Source organism: Moschus berezovskii, chromosome 19 (assembly GCF_049115385.1).
Source record: "Moschus berezovskii isolate FMDL1 chromosome 19, NW_MosBer_1.0, whole genome shotgun sequence".
Lineage (NCBI taxonomy): Eukaryota > Metazoa > Chordata > Mammalia > Artiodactyla > Moschidae > Moschus > Moschus berezovskii.
In genome coordinates this window covers 28222666-28244695 of record NC_142478.1, presented here as the reverse complement: position 1 = coordinate 28244695, position 22030 = coordinate 28222666, and the positions used below count along the sequence as shown (strand labels likewise).

Below are 22030 nucleotides of genomic sequence, written 5' to 3'. Positions count from 1 at the left end.
ACATCATTTTCTGATTTTGTTCTCAAAGTATGCATGTATTTTCTTTGGACTCTCAGCTTTCTACAAAATTATGAGTGGATCTTTATTCTGATCCTCATGTCAAACAAGTGAGGTGTACTTAATAGCTCCAGTTAGAGAGCCAGTCTGCCAAGATTCACATACTGACCCAGCCTGTTACTAGCTGTGTGACCTCTGTAATTTCTTTAACCTTCCTGGAACTCATTTTCCTCATCTGTGACATAGATCCTCAAAAGCTCATTGTGGAGATTAAATTATTTAACATATTTAAAGCAGTGAGTGCCTGGCCCAAAGGAAGCACTCATTAAGTGTTCAAGGCAACCATATATTCAGTTAAAATTGGAACAATGACATCAGCCTGAGCATGGAGAAAATTTAAATTCTGGGTTTAAATAGAACTAATTATGCTTTCTTTTACTCCCAGAGAAAAATCAGACTCCAAATGTTCTTTTCATGATATATCACTATTTTACATCTGCAGTATATATTCTTTCACATAATACATATGCTTTAAAAGTACAGTATGACTATTTTTCTTTTTCATCTGTGAAACCAATGAAATGAGTAGAAGAGAACCAAAGGCATAATGCACAGCAAATACTAAAGTTTATTTGTTTCATAATGATGTTAGTCACAGAGCATGGTTATAAGTTTTAACATTTCATAGTCTCATTATTTTACTTAACTTCTGAATTTCCAGTGAGTGAAGATATTGATTATGTACAATAAAGAGTAAATATAATCTGACAAAGAATACTCTTTTTTGGAACAGATTTGTATTTCATACAGAAAGCAGCAGAATATATTTGATGATTGTAGAAAAATAAAGAGCTTATATTTTTTCAAGTCAAAAAAATTTAAAAATGATACAAACAGATGACCATATCCAATTTGACTTTATCTGAATTTTGACAATTGTACTAACCCTTTAGAGTAAATTCTGGCCTTGGGCAAGATATTATTATTCCAAAGAGTTCTGATAGCCCTGGGTGAGAGACACAAATGCCCTAAAATTATCACACAAAGTAAATGTAAAGAGTCTATTAGTGTCAAAAATTGGGTCATTCTATAAGATATACTAGGTACCCTTGTCTGCCACAAGTCAATCTTTATACACAGAAGCTCAAAGTTTTTCCTGCCTCCTTTTTCTTCTTTAAAATCCTGTTATCTAGTAAACCTGATTCTCTGTCAGCCTTATATTTATATTTTTATACTTTTGTTTTTCAAAGTCAGAAAGAACTAGAAAATGATTGACTAATGCCTGAAAAAACTGCCCAAATTTTACTTTTTGTTTATGGCTTATTCACTGGACTCTCTCCAGTATAATTCTCAAGATTTTATGATTCTGTTTTTTGTCTTCTGCCTTCCACTTCAGTTTTGCATGAAAGTGTTAGTTGCTCATTGGTATCTGACTCTTTATGACCCCATGTTCTGTAGCCCACCAGGCTCCTCTCTCCAGGCAAGGATACTGGAGTGGGTAGCCATTCCCTTTTCTAGGGGATCTGCCTGACTCAGGAATTGAACCTTGGTCTCCTGCACTGCAGGAAGACTCTTTATCATCTGAACCACCAGGGAGGCCCATGCTGCTGCTGCTGCTGCTAAATCACTTCTGTCGTGTCTGACTCTGTGCGACCCCATAGACGACAGCCCACCAGGCTCCCCTGTCCCCGGGATTCTCCAGGCAAGAACAATGGAGTGGGTTGCCATTTCCTCCTCCAATGCATGAAAGTGAAAAGTGAAAGTGAAGTCACTCAGTTGTGTCTGCCTCTTAGCGACCCCATGGACTGTAGCCTACCAGACTCCTCCGTCCATGGGACTTTCCAGGCAAGAGTACTAGAGTCGGGTGCCATTGCCTTCACCAGGGAGGCCCATAGATATCATTATTTCCCTAGAAAGCAAGAGGCCTAACAACTAAGTTGTTAGGTGCCCAGTTGCATGCATTATGTGTGCTTATTTCTTTTTATGTTTGGTTCCTATGAAAATCAAATTTTTATAAAATAGTGAAATTTTCCTGCATTTATAATGCTATTTTCCAGCTACGAAAGAAATAACATCTTAAAATAGATTTAGCTTTTTTTCACCTAATATATTTGTGAATGATATTAAACTATCAACTGTATTATTATCTCTCAAAGTGCAATGGTTTTCAATGATTCTATGTTCTAAGTTTACTTTGTTAGAATAAAATGTCTTTGGTTATCTTTGGGAAAGATCCTTAAGAGCAGGGGTCCCCAACCTCCAGGATTTAATGGCTGGTGATTTGAGGTGGAGATGTAATAATAATAGAAATAAAGTGCACAATAAATGTAAAACATCCTCCTCCACCCTAGTCCATGGAAAATTTGTCTAGGACAAAGCCAATTATTCATGCCAAAAATGTCGGGGTCTGCTATCTTAGATTGTAATCAAAGAAGAATTTATAGAATTCTCTTTTGGGGCCAATATTGGAGCACTATGTGATTTTTAACTGATAGACAAAAAGTACAGACTTTCAAAAGTATGGGGTTAGAGAGCAAAAAAATATGAAGTGAATATTCTAGGTTTCTAAATCTTTAAATGAAATCCAGGATGAATATTGGAAATTAAGTTTGAAAGTCATGTTTTGGATAGATTCAGACATGATTTGAATGATAATACCAATAGTAATAGTAGCTAACAATTGTTAAGAACTTAATATGTTCCTGGAATTATTCTAAGAACTTTTCAGACCTTAATGCATTTAAATCCTACAACGGCCAACTTAAATAGGTATTCTTACTGTCCCCATTTTATAGATTATAGCATTAAGAAAAAAGAGATGGTGGGGAGCCAGCCCATGGTGTATGTTGGCATCTGATTCTAGTGTAAACATCTCTAACCAATTCACTGTTAAATCCCTGGCTTAAGAAATTGGACACTAGAACGAAGTCAGCATGGATTTGTTGCATGAGGTTTAATTTTTGGTGTTGTACTAACGGAGACTTACTGCAGTTTCAAACTTTGTGGTAATATGGGCCCAATGGAGAATGAAAATGAAAGCATTAGAGAAAATTTTTTGGGGAAAATGTATAGCATTAGAATTCTAAGTGTAACAATAAAAGGTAAAGGAAGTATTAATAGTTATCAGGGATAGTTCTCAGGGCTTCCCTAGTGGCTCAGACAGTAAACAAGGTAAAGAATCTGCCTGTAATGTGGGAGACCTGGGTTTCTATCCCTGAGTTGGGAAGATCCCCTGGAGGAGGGCATGGCAAGCCACTCCAGTATTCTTGCCTAGAGAATACCCATGGACAAAGGAGCCCAGTGGGCTACAGTCCATGGGGTCACAAAGAGTCTGACATGACTGAGCGACTAATCTAAAGGGTAGCTCTCAAGTCTTGAGACTGGATGATTGGAAGAAGATTGGATCTGCAATCTCACAGTTGTGAGATGGTGTGAAACACAAATGTGCTTTCTTTTTTACATTAAGATACTTAGACATGAAAAGTAGACACTGTGAAAGATGATAACTGAAAATACTAGTAGGTTGAGATATAACAGAACTTATTTTTGCATAGGAAATATTTGATCAAATGTATGTGACCTTTAAGATGGCTCAGTGGTTAAGAATCTGCCTACCAATGCAGGAAATATGGGTTTGATCCCTGGGTCCGGAACATCCCCTGGAGAAGGAAATGGCAACCCACTCCAGCATTCTTACCTGGGAAATTCCATGGACAGAGGAGTTTGGCGGACTACAGTCCATAGGGCCTCAAAGAGTTGGACACAACTTCGCCAGTAAACGACAGTAGCAACAATGAGAACTTTAATCACTTTAAATATGTTATTTTAAATGCCATGATTAAAACTGTCCCTGTGTCATCACCATATCTGTGAGTTGCAGACCAGATGCTTCTAAGGAGTGATTTACTTGTGAATGTCTCTCTGTGAAAAGAGAAACCCTGAAGCAGTATTTTATCTTAAAACATATTCACCAAAATCTTTATGTAAATCATATATAAATCTTATATATGATTAATATCAGTCTGTGATCCTTATAAGCCTAGTTTGTCTTTGTCAAAATTTGTGAGAAAAAAAATGTCCGATGCTTTTTTAGAGGTTCCTGGTTTTTATTGCAGCTGATGGAACCCGAGACTTGAGGTTGTTGGGATAGAATGACTTCTTTTAGCAGCTCATAAAACTGCTTTTTTTATGTCACAATTATGCTTAGAATTTAGTTATCAGCCATGAAACATCCAGGCAGTCATTTTGGCTGTGAAACATTTTGTCACTTTTGGAAGATTTAGGGTGATGGAATGCAAACTATTTCCAGATGTGTGAAGTATAAACTCTGGATCCTTGCTTTTTCTCTGTGAGAAGACACAAATATGCTTTCCTTTGCATTCCCTGAACCCAGGCATTTCTTCCTAATTCATCAAAATTAATGAAAACCCCTCTACTTTTCTGTTTTGCTGGCTCCTTTATACACCACTTTTCCCAGGCCCTTATACTTTGGCACTCCTTTCTCCTTCTGGAATGCTCTCTCATCTACAAATACACTCCCCACCGTGTCTGCTTGGACATCTACTCATCATTCAAGATTCAACTCCTTTTACTTAAATGGGAAGTCTTCTCAGACAACGATATTTATATTTATATATATATATATATATATATATGTTCTCCTTGTAACTTCTTATAGATTTTATATGTAATTGCTGTTTTTAAAATATCCTGTAAAACTAGTTAAGCTATTGGAAGGGAAGATATCTTAGATAAGAGTCCATGTGTACCTATTTTAAGGTCTCAAAACCCAGAACTTTGTCTGGAGTGAAGTAAATACCCATAAAGGCCTATTAGACTACATCAATGAATCAATAGATACATCCTGAAACCAAAAAAGCAAGTGCAATTTTTTCTCATTAGTTATTTAGATATCTCCCCAGTTAACATAAATTAATATAATTACAGTAATCTCTGGATGGGAAAACAAACAACTCCCCCCATCATAACCATTTCCGTTCCTAACATACACTGTCCTGGATTTCATCATCTTTCAACCTTCCATAATTTTCATGTTCTTTTATTCTGGATTTATGTATTTATTCTGGATTAATAACCTCTTAATCCTCATACTTCAATATCATCAACTGCTAGTGTCACTAGTCTATATCTTTTTCATTGTCTGTCACAGATAATTCACAAACATATATGTAAACATTAAGCAAAAATAAGGTAATCTTATATATGAACATAAAACACAATCCACTACAGGGAAACAAGTATGAGCAAGAAATTGTTGATAATTCAGGAAAACTATGGCTAGAGGCAATTTTTCTGGCTTTCCTATAGGTTTTTGGGGTTTATGTGTGAATTTTTAAATCTCTGGTATTTTTGCTTTTCATCATTATCACACAAGTTATTTTCAAATTTTTTCTTTATGGCATTGTGGCAACTAAAGAATATCTCAGATGCTTTTTTTTAAACAAAGATGCAAAATTTTTATTTTGCCCTATGAGAACTTTATTATCAGACATGTAGGTACGTTCATACTCTAGTCATATTTTATTAATGATATAGATATGTTACATATAAATATACATTATTGATACTATTTATCCAGAATCTCTTACTGGCCTTAACAAAGGTTAGTTATTTGAAACTTGAACTTGTTCCTGGATTTATTGTGATACTTTCCATAGATAGTAAATGTATTACATGACTTTTCCTTTTATTTTTTACTTTTATTGGGTGGTTAAATATTTGCAGTAATTAGAATAAACCTTAATCAAACACAAAGTTTACAGTTATAGAATGTAATATAACTGTTTAAGGATTTAAACCTTGTCATTTAATTAGAACATAGATAAAATGATTTTTAATGTTTAACAAGCATGATAATAATCTTATTTTAGCAATTTAGCATTTTTGCGATGTTTCAAAGCTGGGTTTGATTCACTTATCAGTTTTCAAATCTCTAATTATCCTATTCTAGATTAATTTGCAAGGCCAAAAGGGAGGTAGTTTAATGAGTTTCCAGAATAGAACTGAAATGAGAATGTATATTTAGGTTTAAATTTTAGAATAAATAATTAAAAATTATACTTCTTGTGGAAAGAAGAAAGAACATTTAATCAGATGTGCTATAGCTACCTCACAGAACAAGTATCTGACTCAAAATCAAAATTAAAAAAATTTAATTATAATACAAAAAAAAAATAAATGACAAGATTATATTAATGTATGATCATAGATAACATTTTTTTAATTTAAAGCACGTTTATTTTTTTTATTTTTTATTTTTTTCTTATAATAATTTTAAACCCAATGCCATACCTAAGTTATCCCTCTATCAAAATAATGCCATTTATATTATAAACCATGAGCTCCCCATCAAAAGATGGGAACTGCTTTTGTTAATTGATATATATATATATATATGACTGTATCACTTTGCTATACACCAGATAACTTATTTTTATATTTTATTTTTATCTCTTTTTGAATTCTGCCATTTTAACTTTAGAATCATTTTAGATGGAAATATGTATAAAATTTATTATATGACAGAGTGCTATGGAATAATTAGAGACTATAGTATAATGTTTTTCTAGGAACACAGCATAACATTTTTCTAAGTGATAACTAGTATCATATGTGGAATCTTTTAACTGATGTTTTGAGACTAGGGTTGCCAGATTTAGCAAATAAAATACATGATACCCAAATATTGCATGGGGTGTATAAACAATTATTCATTGTTTTTTCTGAAATTCAAATATAGCTAGACTGTCTGTATTTATTTGACAACCCCACTCAAGAAGTTATTGATGCTGATGTCTATATTCTTAGATTCCTAACCTGTTTAGTGTTTTGTTTTTTTTTCCCCTAGATATAGAAAACTAGTAGTTAGCTTTCACGTTTCAGTGTGTCAGCATTTCAATCCTCTTCTGACCATGTAATTCCTATTAATTTGTTGTTTGTTTTGACATAGAAGCAACTGAATGATGTTAGGGGAATTCAAGTATATTAAATAAATAGCTGTACTTTTACACACAGTTTCTAAGTCATGTGTGCTGTCTCTATTTTTTTTTATAATAGCCCTGTAAAAGTCATGCTATTAGTATAATATTTTATTTACCAGCCCAAAGATTTTCCACTTATTTTCATAGCTTAGCTATCTAAAATGTTAAATTATTTAGAAATCTTATCCCTGTTTAAGTAGGTTATTAGTGGTTAATAAATTAGATACATGGCTATATATTTCTAAAATGAAGATCTTATGCGTTTATTCTTAAATTTTTCCCATCTTTCATTGCTGGAATTTCTGTTTGGTTTTCACATAAAAGTTGACGTTGTGCATGTCACTAATGGTTGGTTTAATATTGTGATACAGTGATGTTGGTTGTTGCAAATAAGCCTATACAGGTATAACATCCCTATTCTTAGAGGAGTGACTAATGCCATGCATGAATTTTCCAAACTTTTGCTTCGAAAATTAATGTTATTTCAGCCTCACAGGGAAGTAACTAATTTGATCTCCCTATAATGTTGTTTTGAAGGAAACTGCTTGAAATGTCAGTAAATATTATCAACTCCATAATTTTCAAGGAAAAAAAAAAACTTGAATCATTTATTCTTTAAAGAAGTATATGGATATCTTGCTAGAATTTAGATACACATTATAATGGTATTTGTCTAAGTTAAATGAAAGATCCTCTGTCATTTTTAAAAAGAGATAATTGAGTGGATTGTCTTCACAAAAAATTTCACAGGTATTTCTTTATTGCCATGTAAAGAATATAATTTTCAAATAGTCATGGAACAAATCATAATTTCTATATCTTAGTACATTTTAGTAAAGTTTTCCAGAAATTTTTTCAATGACATTATGAATATGGAAACAGAGTTTCATTTCCTAAATATGTGTTTATGTAGCTTCAGAGATTTAAAAAATAATTCCATCTTCAGACTTGATTGTGAGATACCACTGAGGCAAGGGGGTTTTCTTCGTCAAAGAGATGGTGGCCAAAGTTTTCTGGGTAGGATCATGTCCTATTACTTTTTCCTCCTCAGGGAATATTTGTTAAGCTTACAAAGCAAAATTTCTGACATTTCTAGATAAGTTTGTAACACATGCATCGAATCTATAAAATTTTATGCAAGTACTTCATTATGGTAAAATTTTTAAGCATATATATTTTAATGTCAAAGTTTAATTCTTTAGTGTTTAAAAAAGATATTTAAAATATTGACAATTTTTGTGTCTAGATGATTACCATGTGTTTTTAAATATCTTGCTTAAATCAATTCAAATAATGATAAAGTATATTGTCTAATGAAAGGAGTTAATTACTATCAATATTTTTTCTCGTAGATTTAAAAACACTCTTATTTAATATAATTAATTAGAGACAAAGATTTTTAAACAAAACAAAATTGAGTTACTATAATTACGCCAACCATGTTAAAAGTATTAATGATAGTTGACAAAGTTGCAGTAACCCATAGAATAGATATTTCTTGATGAAATATCTTATTGCCTTAGTAGGCTTCCCAGGTGGTTCAGTGGTAAAAAATCCACCTGCCAAACAGAAGACTCAGGTTTGATCCCTGGGTCGGGAAGATCCCTTGGAGAAGGAAATGGCAACCCACTCCTATATTCTTGCCTGGGAAATACCGTGGACAGAGCCATCTGGCAGGCTACAGTCCATGTGGTCTCAAAGAGTAGGATACGACTTAGCGACAGTACCTGCATCGCCTTTAATAAGAATATAGTTTTAAAGTATACATACACATACACATCACATAAACATCACATATACATCACATACACACAAATACACTCAAGTATGTAGAAACTTCTAGAAGCCTATAGATCCTCTATCAAGAAGAAATTCATGGTGTTTCTGGAGACTCTCTTTCTCAAAGCTATGTGAAGGTAATGGTATTCGCTCATACTTTTGGACTGTGCTTGTAGACAAATAGAAGCCCGTATTTTCAAGGCCAGTGAATCTTTTAATTAACAACAAAACAGGCTTCAAAAATAAGTTCCAAGCAATACTGAATTCTGAAATTTTCACAGGTAGTAAATTCAGGACTTTGCATAGTGCATGAACTCTGCTTCATCTCAAGGGAACTTCCAGCTTATGAAATTAATTCCATCTTTGCACAAACCATTCTTAATAAGCAAATGATGTCCAATTTATTTTTATTTTGTAATCTTAAATTGATATATGGTCTACATCATAACTAAAAAATAAATGTATTGGTAGCTAGATTCTTAGGTAAGATGGTGACTATTTAGGGGTGTCCGAGTTGCTAGACTTAAAGTGTCAATGTATATCTCTTATTTTAGAGATGATTCATTTTACTCATTTATTGATGTACATTTGTAATCCACAAAACTACAGTTGCCAATTACTTATCTCTTAAAATACTCTTGGGTTTACCTTTTAATTTAATAGATATTTAATAACTACAAAGTATATTGTAAACGTTGCATGCCTATATAGATTAAAAATAAAACACTTGGTTGTATGACATATTTCTTATATGAATGTTCTGAAGGCTTTTTTGAGTCATTTATTTCAGTTTCCTTTCTAAAAGATTAATCAGGTTTACAGGTGGAAATCACCTTCTCCAAATGAACTCTTTCTAGATATATTCTATAATCTCTTAACTCTGTCAAAATACAATAAAGAGGTGTATTGTTTGATGAAAGGAAAAAAGAAATAAATATGAGAACTCAAGATTACATTGCTCTGAGCTACTGTAGTTAGAAGACAATCTATATTATACTAACAGAAGGCTTTTGGTCTTTATAATTCATAATGAAGCATAGTATGTAATAGTTTTAATTATATACATATCTAATTTAAAATATTTTTGTAATTTTTGAGAGGGGGAAACATAATATGAACAATATGCAACTATATTGAAAAAGAAAAGCAAATGTGGGGAAGTGAGAAGATAAAAAACAAAACAGCAACTTGTAATAGTTAATGCAACTATGCTCATTTCAGAACTTCAGGGTTAAAGAGAAAAAAAATTCTTTAGAGACATTTTTGAAGAGAATCTTCAAAAATGGTTTGAGAATGGGAACGAGGAAAGTTAAAAGAACTGATTATTCAGCTGGAAAGATCTCTAATGGGGGCTTGCTTTTAAACGCTCTTTCAGTTTATGATAGGCTTTCACACAGGGAACAGAGAGCAGGTGTTTCAGACTCCTACAAGGGGTAACGGGCTTAAACTCTTGTGTGCCAGGTTGACTTTATACATAAAGAAGTGTCCTGACCGTGAGACTCATGAAACATTTGAATGACCTCCCAAGTCGCTTACTGATCTCAGCTTCTAGAAGTTTTTCACTGTAGTGGAGAGTCTCAATCATGTAGGATATTTGAAGGCTGTTCTTTCTTTCAGTGGCAGAAATAGATTAAATCACTTCATAAGCTTTATTTATTGCTTTAGCTTCTGTGATCTACACTGTCATAAAGTATAAAGGGTATTATGCTTCTTGCTATGCAAGCAGAGGAATGAAACTATCCAAATGACTAAATTGTCATTTTAATATATCATACAAAATTGTTTTTCACCAGACTATTATTAAACAATAGTATGCTGAATAAATAGAATATCACTAGTGATTTTTTCAATTATTTTTGCAACATACATATTTACAGTCATTCTTCTTAAGTCATTAGCATTTTTAAGTATCCAACAGTTTAATATCATACTTTATAAATTACTAGAGGCAACAACATGATTCTCCAATATAAGAAAAAATTTGCATCATGGAACTTTCATTAAAATTTTACATATATGCTGAAAATATACATATATACATGGTAAATGTACACATACATATATGCTAAATTATGAGAAGGTGAGTATTTGAATCTCTTCTACATTAATAATTTTTCATATGTAGTTAAGACTGTAAAATAACTGTCTCAAATGTAACATTTTTATGATTCATTATGAAGAATAAATGCAGTGAATGAATCGAGGTAAAAAGGAATGGCAATTATCCTTTTCCTATTACTTTTGATTTGACTGAAAGTAAAATATTTCATTCATATCAAGTGATTAAATCCCCACATATGCTAATGAACAGCTAAGGAAAAATCCATTTGTGAAATGAAAAGAAAAAGCAGAAATTCTTCAACTATACTTTGATAATTCCAAAATATATATAGAATACATCAGAAAGCATAGAGATTCAATGTATTTGACCCATACTCTCTAGCCTGAAATGTAACAAATTCATTGACATAATAGTTAATACTGTGGAACAACTGTCCTTGGTACAGAGCCTAAAATGTAAAAAGATTGATTTTTCTTTTTTATTGTGTGCTACTTGTTAAACCTTAATCCATACAACACCTAAAGAAGCATCATTATTCAGTGTTCAAACTTCTTAAAAGTTTTGAAACAAAATGTATATAATTGTAACTTTAGTAAATAAAACTTTTTATTTCCTCTAGCTTGTCTAGCAATCCTTAACATTTAGGAAATTAACTTTTGAAGTAAAAGAAATCTTCCCTCTCCATTCTAATTTCTTCTGACCATCAACCTCAGTCCTTACACTTCTCTTATTCACATTTGCATTCCTGAATTAACACATAGGTGGGGAAAGGTAAATTTAATGAAAGGTGGTTTATATTATTCAGAGCACTCCTGGAATAGGTGCACTTTAAATAAAAGCAGCACACGTGTAACCCTAAGCAACAATGAAATAAAACATTTAAGCTTTTGTTTATATTTCAGATATTAATTATAATTGTGAACTATTTTCATAACACTATTTCTTTTGGTATGCTAATTAAATAAAAAATCATATAATATCTATGCTAACAGCTTTTTTCATACGTTATCTTTTAACCTAATTAGAAATATTTTACTGATCTAAACCTGTGTTAGGTTCACTAATTTCTGTGTTTATACTAAGATGCAGATTTTCAGTATAATTCATTTTTTTCACATAAAGTGTTGGCTTATAGGTTGAAATAGGTTATTCCTGACTTCCTTTTCGTTTTGAACTTAGTAGAATGATGGTTCCTATAAATTAATAGTTTCTGATTTATACTGTTTAAGAAAAAACTTCAACCTGTAAGTAATATATCTAACTTTATTTGAAAGCAAAAATTATATTATTTGTAAGATGGTATATTCTGGGTTGTTGGAAAAGTGCAAGAGTATGTCTTGTGTAGTTATTAATAGTGCTCTCTTTCAGCCACACAGTTGTTCAGTTTAGACAATAAGTTATTTGATCACAACTACTATAGGTTCTAATTCATTTTATAAGCCCAACTTTCTATGATGGCTACATATTTTAATTTCCTGGAGAATTTTAAATCTTGATTGATATGTATAAAATAAAGCATTCATTCATATTTATCATGTTTACAATGAAGCAGAGAATTTGAATGCAAGGGCATATGGAAAAGTAGGATTTGATTTTTCGAAAAGAGCAAAGTTTCTGTTTGCTCTAGAGTACTATGTGTATCATTATGACCAGGTAAGTTATAATAGCTACCATGTGGTCCCCTGTTACACCTAACTCATTTTATAATTTGTAATGTTATATATTATAAAATACATTTTTATTATTTTCAATACCAATTACTACACAGAATAAGTATATAGCCTGTCTTCACTTTCATTTCTGTCAGTGGTGGTACCTGATTTTTACAATTTTATTTGATGTGTCTTTTCTAAAAGGTGAACAAATGAAGAAATGCCTGATGGAACTGAGTTTTTGAAGAGATATAAACGAGATAGTCAGCAAAAATAAATTAAGAATAACATATAACTTGAAAATCTACTTGAAATGAGTAGAAATACTGTACAAGAGGAACTGAACTCATCCGCGTGTTCTTACGTTCGTAAGAAACAGTAAAAATATAACTATTCACCAGATTGAAACAATTTAGTTATGCTATTTAGCATAGCTCTTAATTTCTAATGAGATACACATACATGTGTTTTTTAATCACGATTGAACTATCTTGATTTTTAGCACATTTTTATTATATATCTTATGTGCCAGATACTGAGCTAAAAGACAAGTTTCCCTTTCATTGTGCTCGATGTCAAATATTACAAAGATAATGAATAACTGGAAAGAAATAGCCTTTATCTTTTATAAATAAATAAAAACTTAAAATTATAAATCTACATGATTGAATCTGGATATTCTGCTTCAAAACTCAATAGCACAATCAATAATATCTTTTTCTCCCCTTCACCTCTTCCCACTTTAGGAGAAAACTGATTCTTTTGAGGGGATAAATTTACCTTAAAAAATTATAGGCCATAAAAATATTTGATCTTTATATAATTCTAAAAAATTAAAACAAACCTTAAAAATGTGAATCATCCTTTAATTTTTAACTACATAAACACTTCATGGTATAGTTTTCTCTTATTATATGTAGATTTAGTATATGAAATATAGAGCTTATTAAATTAAATATATATCTAGTTATTCGTAGATATCCTGAAGATTTATTCTGGAAATGTAAGGACTACAAATTTTTCCTCTATTCTGACTGTGCATAGATAGTGAAATGGGAATTGTTTTGTACATAACCTTAAAAAGTTAATAACATAATTGGGGATTGGTATTTAAAGCTCACATTTCACTTGCAAAACCGATCTGTATAAATGTCAAAATTCTCATTTTCAGAAAGTCAAACAGCAGAATGACTATGACTATTAGAAGCCAAAGGGACACGGAAATATTTTGCCATCACAGGGGTCTTTTACGGGGGTACAACTTGTTTCTTATTGTATTTGTTTCTTTTATAATAATGTGCAGTTCTAACCACCGAAAGTCAGGCTGTTTTTCTTAGAGTATTTTTCTTTTCTTTTTCACAGCACGGAAAAGGATATGCTAGTCAATTCTACAGGACTTACCTGCAGCAGCATGATTTGCACAAAGTCGACCAACAAAAGCATCAACTTTTCAACTTCATTTATCTTGGCCATCCAGTTAGTTGTGTATAACTGAGTATTAGATTGCCGGCAGAGTATCATGGCCAATTATAGGACCTAATTGCTCTCAGCAGGCCTGAGAAATGAGTTGAAATGTGCAGAACTGTAGAAACTTTAGGCAACTGATTTTGCCTCTCCGATCAGTGTGTGCCTGTTTACAGCACTATATATCTTTCTCTCTCCAAATGTCACTGAGCCCTTTAGATGTTTATATTCACCACGAGAAGCCAGTCATAAAGATAAAGGAAATTTGTGCATTATAAATGCAATATCACTGTTTTAAACTTGACTGTTTTATATTATTTTTGTGTGATCAAGTGTTCCCCAAACTATTCCAACTTTACAAGAGAGATTGTGATTATGTTCTTTTCATCTGTGGGTTATAAAAAATGTTGTATTCTGAAGACCCACAAAATATCAAAGACATTCTGTAGTTTATACACCGTGTTGCAAAGTGTTTACTGTACTATTTCAAAGCTTCTAAATAAATATAAAATATATATATTATATTATATAATTTTCCTAAAATGTGGTACAACTCAGTTGGTTTTTAAATGGATTCATACAATCCGCATCATATAATAAAAGGTAATTCAGGGTCCCAAAGATAAACATACGAAGGAAAAGAAAATCATCAATAGTTTCCTCCCAGTTTTCATATCTTTTTCAACCCTGTTTTTCCTTGTTTAAAAAAAATGAAGCTCCAAGCTACAAAATTTTGTCAAGAACTCGTACTGAATTTTCAATGCCAAAGATATAGCTGTCGATGTTATCAAAAGAGCACTGAACATGTACTCTCAAAATATCTAACAATCTAGATAATTTCAATTCTACTTCTATGGCTTTGAATTTAGAATCATTTAAAGCTTTTATAAAGAATCTATACATTTACCTGTATTTGTTGTTAGCAAAAAAAAAAAAAAAAACACTGGTGTCTGTACATTTTGTGGTGTAAAATACGTAGCTGAAAATTACTATTTTAAATGAAGTCCTCAATCATACAACTCACACAGAATTTTATTTTACATAGTTTTGCATAGTTTCATGACTTCTAATAACACACACTACACATATAAAATCTATAACTCTATATGAATATATAGAGATATATAAATATCTAAACTGGTAAAGAATAACTATAAGATATAAAGGATCTCTAAATTTAAAACAAATAAATTTGGAGATAGAAACATGGTACATTCGTTTCAGTATTATCTTATGTGTGAGAATTATAGTTTAAATCTAGTCATTATTTTATTAAAGAGAAAATTTTTCATGAGTCAGCCTTGAAAAGTGAAGTTTTCCTTTTATGTTTATGCCAACAGTTGATTTCCTCTTTTACATATATTCCTTTTATTATACTGCTGTTTACTGCTTGTTAAAGTACAAATAAGAAAGGGAAAATCAGAAGATGTGAGATAATCCTCTAAGCAAAAACCAGCTTTGTCACAGTTCCTCTCTAAAAAACTCCTTCAACATTATATCTAAATAATTTCCCAATCCAAATTGCAGACTGATTTTGAAATGTTTTCCTTAATTTTAACTGATCACATGTTCAATGATAGTTTGAGCCAGACTATTATTAAAGAACAGACTAAACTTGACACATAACAACTGTCTTCCACCTAATTTTATGTCATTTGAGTGGGAATATTTTCCTAGATTTAACAATAAAATGCATATAAATATGCACCTATATTCCTAGGTCATTGCTGTGTATATTTGAGTGATATCTTGGTATCACTTATTTGTCTTATCAAAATAGATATTAATATGTCACAATCCCAATCAATTTATGTAACAAAATAATCTGTGTAATGTTCCAGGCTTTTGGGGACCTTTTAAAAATATTTGAAGCTAATCCATCACATATGACACAAAAAGCACACACATTCACTAGAGGCAGCAGTAAAATTTTCTCAAAACTTTCGCATTGCTACATTAATATTTTGGATGATAGACTATTTTAGTAAGAAACTATATGTTTTTAAATAATTTAACTGGAAAAAAGTCTGTTCGTTGTAATTGCTTTTTAAACAAGAAAATTATTTTCTTGTTGAATCACTCTGCTTTAATTAAAACAATTCACTCACAATTTTACAAATATGGGGGGAAACCCACATCCATGACTTATTACGTGCATTGAAAATAAGAGTTATACTAATTCATCTGACCAAAAATTTTTTTAATTGTTTAGTATTTCATATCATTGAATATAATTCCCCTTGAATCAACTTCTCATATCATATGTTTGTCTATTTTTTTTAATATATTGTAGGAAACACATACTAATTTGCATTTTAGTTCTTAAATTTTGTGATCTTAAAAAACAACCAATTTTTTGAGTAATCTATGATACAACTAGAATGATTTAAACATGAAATATTAAGTGATTAGTTGTTAATCTATTCATTGCAACCAGCATAAATCAGAAGTTACAACACAGTAAGCGTATGACTTTATTAAATTGGCCAAAATGTTAGCTACCAGTGAGGAGGGGGATTTTAAGATGAAAAGATTCAACCAACCAATAATGAAGTTTTCCAAATGAACATTTACTAGGTTTGTATGAAAAGAAAATTTAGAATAAGTTTTCTATTTAATCTAGCTACCCTTATATCCAATCTTCCATAATTTTATACAGATCAATGTAAAACAATATCCAAATTATTAGACAATATTCCATCAATGAATTATTTCAGAAAAGAATAATCATGACATTTATTCCTTGTTAACATGGTTAGTTTTAGAGTAGTAAGAAGTCAATATTTTCCTGTGGAAACAGTGTCTTGATGTTTCAAAGGTATGTCAAATGACAATTTTTAGAAATATTTCATTAATATGTAAAATTCTAATTTTTAACTTGTGAACATAATTTTGTGAAATCATTTTAAATCAGATATTTAAATATTGCATCAGAATTACTTTACAGATATAAGACATCTGTATCATTATAAGCATATCATCTGTATCATTACAAGCATATCATCTATCATAGTAAATACTAAGAAAATATGTATATTTATTTTATGATGATATTAAATGCAATGCCTTTATCAAACATTGCAAATTAAGTGCTACAGTAGATGATTTAAATATTTTAATTATTTTTTTCTCCTGTTTCATTTCTTAATAGTGTTATAATTTGCTGTCAGATCTTTTGTAATGTAGAAACCGTCCTGCATCTCCAGTAAGAGGAAGAAAGAAAATCCTTAGAGTTTTTGACATAAACTTCAATAGCTGTGCATTAATTGTACTATTTAACTTCCAGAAGTTATTTACTGGAGTAAAGTTAATCTTTAATATAATTATTCAGTCAGAATGTTACTAAGTGTTCAGCAAGATAAAATAATTCATGTCACTGACTGATAATAGTAGTGTTATTTATCATTGCATGTGGGTTTTTTTCTCCCCTTTATATTTCTGTGTGTGTTTAATATCCAAGGAATTCAAAAATACTGAAAACATTGATATACTTGATAATTTTTCTGAAAATCTTATATTTTTCATATTGCAATTTCTTAGTTTATCTTTTTCAACTCAAATTTTGTAGTGGTAAAGGCTTTGCACTTAACATCCTTTTTAAGTTCCTTTTTAACAAGGAAAAACAGAAAATTACAAAATTCCATATTTTTTATGCCATGGAGTAGTAAAATTACTTTATATATTGTTAGCATTTCAAGGAATATCCCTCAAACAAAACAACAAAACCGTAAGACAGTAATTTGTGAAACTACTGTTAGGTATTTTTTTTTTCCTTCTAAAACTTGGCATAGGTTTTAGATTATAGCGTTCTATGAGAATGGGTGGTTGTTGTTGTTTGTTGTTTAGTCGCTAAGTTGTGTCCAGCTCTTTGCGACCCCAGGAACTGTGGCCTGCTAGGCTCCTCTGTCCGTGGGATTTCCCAGGCAAGAATACTGGGGTGGGTTGCCGTTTCCTTCTCCAGGGGATCTTGCTGACCCAGGGACTGAAGTCTCCTGCATTTTCAGGCGGGTTCTTTACCACTGAGCTACCAGGGAAGTCTGTGGGTTGCTGGGTGCCGCCAGAGTATTGCAGGCAATAATATGACTAAAATTCTAATACCTTTAGTGTGCATGCATGTATTTCTAACCACTGCTATTTTTAAGTATTTGGAAAATTAGAAAAATGGCTTTTATTTCTTGAAAACTTGTCACATGCTTAGTTTGAAGTTTTACACTCGAGATGTTTTTGAGTTGCATGAAAATAATGCATTAATAATGCAAAAAATTAAATTTTCACATGAGACTCAAAAATTTCTGAGTGACAGACTTCCAATGCATTCATACATGCTTGGGCTGAAAGTAAGCAGGGAATTTCAGCTCTAAACACATTTTTGAGACAGTTATCTGTGAGTGAAAACAGGGTATTATAACAAAAGATGAGTTTAAATCTTAACTATAGTGTTTGTTACTGTGAATGCTATAATACATAAGTAAAATGAGTGTAAATGTAATATATTATTTTATACTGCTGTATACATATGAAATAAATAAAACTAGGATACATATTATGCCATTTTTCCATGCATGGGTCTTCCACTTACGCCTGTGGGAGCTTTGATAAAAATCAGTGGCAAAATGTGGCCCCAAGTTTAAAAACAACTAATGCTGATTTAGTAATTCTAGTCTTAATATGACAGGTCTAAGGGGACATCTGTTCAAAACCAAGTCTCATTTGAAGCAACATATGCTAGGTTTAAAGGATCTCACTATATTTATAGTTTTGAAAGTAGGCATTTAGCTCCATCTGAGTCTCATGATAGCCACAATGAATACTTTATACATGTATTTTTCCACCTAATGTTATATTTTCTTTTTAATTTTTTAAGTTGTAGTAATACAAAAGTCCACAAGGATTAAAACAAAGTTATATGTAGGATATGAGTGCCTTCAAGCAATAAAAGAAAAAAATTTTATCTGAAATTTTAGAAGCAAGCTCTTTCATATTTAAACTCAATGGAAATATTAAAAAAATAATATGGGAATCATTGCCCAAGTTGAAAACATGAATTAAGGTATAAAATTTTCTATACTGTAAAAAGAATCTGAATGAATCTTACAGAAATTTATGTTACTTAATAGCTAAAAGGTAATAGAAAAAATGTGTGCTTCTTAATTCCATGTGTGGTTTGCATAACTTATTTTCTTGAGTTCAAACTACACACATCTGGACAGAGGTTCATGTTATGAAACAAAAAGAGAAGACTAGGTGTATGGACATGTTATAAAGCCAACCTGATCATGGAAAAGAAATAAAATATACAGGAATGATGGTTCTCAGTTCAATGTTAACAGCTATAACTAAAAGTAGTTCTGGTTCCCCTGTGCATCTATATCTCCTATCCCTTACTATTATCTGCTCTGTGAATCATATCATGGACTCTTCTATTTAATCCAGATTATGAATTTTCAGAAGTAAACTTAAATTTTATTAGCTTTTCAACATATATTAAGGTTTGACAAGGAGGGGATGCAACATGGTAATACCTGTCTTCAAGAAAATTCTATTAATAATTTGCTTCGGGAACCAAAGAAATTAGAGGAGACTATTAAATAATAAAATGATCAAATAATTCAGTGATCACATTTGTGGTCAAAACCCAACATTGAGTTGTGAGAGCAATTCAATATATTAAGGCAGTAGTATAAGATCAAAAATAAGTATTTAGGACACAAAAATCGTCAGTTCAGTTCAGTCGCTCAGTCGTGTCCGACTCTTTGTGACCCCATGGACTGCAGCACACCAGGCCTCCCTGTCCATCACCAACTCCCGGAGTTTATTCAAACTCATGTCCATTGAGTCGGTGATGCCATCCAACCATCTCATCCTCTGTCAGCCCTTTCTCCTCTCACCTTCAGTCTTTCCCAGCATCAGGGTCTTTTCAAACGAGTCAGCTCTTTACATCAGGTGACCAAAGTATTTGAGCTTCAGCTTCAGCATCAGTCCTTCCAATGAATATTCAGCACTGATATCCTTTAGGATGGACTGGTTGGATCTCCTTGCTGTCCAAGGAACTCTCAAAAGTCTTCTCCAACACCACAGTTCAAAAGCATCAATTCTTCAGTGCTCAACTTTCTTTATACTTTATACTTTCAACTCTCACATCCATACATGACTACTTGAAAAACCATAGCTTTGACTAGATGGACCTTTGTTGACAAAGTAATGACTATGCTTTTTAATATGCTGTCTATGTCGGAGAAGGCAATGGCAAGCCACTCCAGTACTCTTGCCTGGAAAATCCCATGGGTGGAGGAGAATGGTAGGCTGCAGTCCATGGGGTCGCTAAGGGTCGGACACTGACTTCACTTTCACTTTTCACTTTCACACATTGGAGAAGGAAATGGCAACCCACTCCAGTGTTCTTGCCTGGAGAATCCCAGGGACAGGGGAGCCTGATGGGCTGCCATCTATGTGGTCACACAGAGTCGGACACGACTGAAGTGACTTAGCAGCAGCTTAGCAGCAGCATGTTGGTCACAGCTTTTCTTCCAAGGAGCAAGCATCTTTTAATTTCATGGCTGTAGTCATCATCTGCAGTGATTTTTGAGCCCTCAAAAATAAAGTCTGCCACTGTTTCCATTGTTATCCCCATCTATTTGCCATAAAGTGATGGGACCGGATACCATGGTCTTAGTTTTTTGAATGTTGAATTTTAAATTAACTTTTTCACTCTCCTCTTTCACTTTCATCAAGAGGCTCTTTAGTTCTTCAATTTCTGCCATAAGGGTGGTGTCATCTGCATATCTGAGGTTACTAATATTTCTCCCAGCAATCTTGATTCCAGCTTGTGCCTCATCCAGCCCAGCAGTTCTCATGATGTACTCTGCATATAAGTTAAATAAGCAGGGTGACAATATACAGCCTTGATGTACTCCTTTCCCTATTTGGAACCAGTCCGTTGTTCCATATCCGGTTCTAACTGTTGCTTCTTGACCTGGATACCAATTTCTCAAGAGGCAGGTAAGTGATAGGACCCACTTGGGGTCTCATTGATAAGATGGCTCCTTACGCTGACCTCGCAAATAAAGATTAAAATCACAGTGATCTGTGAGACTGACCAAATTGTCCAAATGGCATCCTGTTATCTCACTGGAGCCTATCTTCTCAAAGCTACGAGACCACTAGATTCCAGACCTCTGGCTACGTGACCATCCCTTCAGAGAATTTTTCATTAATGGGGTATAAGAAGGACTCCATCAGAAAGGGAGGACGCTGGTTCTCCTTAAGAGCCAGTCACCCTCTCTTTTCCCTCTAATAAATTTCCCTTTTCTTGCCTGACTGCTTGGCTTGCTCTCTTTTTCCCTGCACTCGCCTTACACTCTGGTGCTGAAACCCGGGAGGGAAGATCCACTGCAACTGGGTGGGATCCTCTCACAAGCCCAGCTCCAGTGGTCCCCTTGCTTGGATCTTGCTGAGAAACTGAGACAAGTTCTGGGACGTGACTCTCCACTTGCCTTGTGACTGACATCCACACCCCGGCCCACATGTCATCCATGGGTTGCAAGGGTGAATGAAATCCCATTCCCTCGGATCCTCTCTCTCGCATCTCTTTTCCAAGTCCTAGCACTAGGCAGGAGGATCCCCATGGCCCTCGGGTCCTCTGCCATGTGCCCCATCTGACTTTGGAATAGTTGGCGCCTGTTTCGAAGACTATTCTTACTCTCTGAAAAAGTCCTGAGAACAGGGACGCCTTTTCTCTAGGACATTTCTCCTCACTTTCTCTCACCCTCGTCTAACTTTCCTATTTGGCCACAATGGGAAATTCTCAATCCCAGCCCTCAAGATCTAATCCTCTAAATTGCCTTCTCTGAAACCTAAAAGCCTTGGGCTTCCAAGGGGAGATAAGACCAAAAAGACTTATTTACTGTTCTAACACTGTCTGGCCTAAACAGAGACTTGATAACAGGTCCCAATGGCTAGAAAAGAGAACTCTCGATTATAATACTCTGCTGCTGCTGCTGCTAAGTCACTTCAGTCGTGTCCAACTCTGTGTGACCCCATAGACGGCAGCCCACCAGGCTCCCCCGTCCCTGGGA

General features: G+C 33.0%; 1 protein-coding gene across 1 annotated transcript in view; it reads left to right on the top strand.

Moving 5' to 3' along the window:
• The window catches only part of PCDH10 (protocadherin 10), a 41116-nt gene extending 26826 nt beyond the window's left edge, over window positions 1-14290 (top strand). Inside the window, exon 5 of the mRNA XM_055404773.2 lies at window positions 13854-14290. Within this exon, the coding sequence (XP_055260748.1) occupies window positions 13854-13873 (20 nt within the window). The 3' untranslated portion in view covers window positions 13874-14290. The remainder of the gene's footprint in view (window positions 1-13853) is intronic.
• The last annotated feature ends 7740 nt before the right edge of the window (window positions 14291-22030 follow it).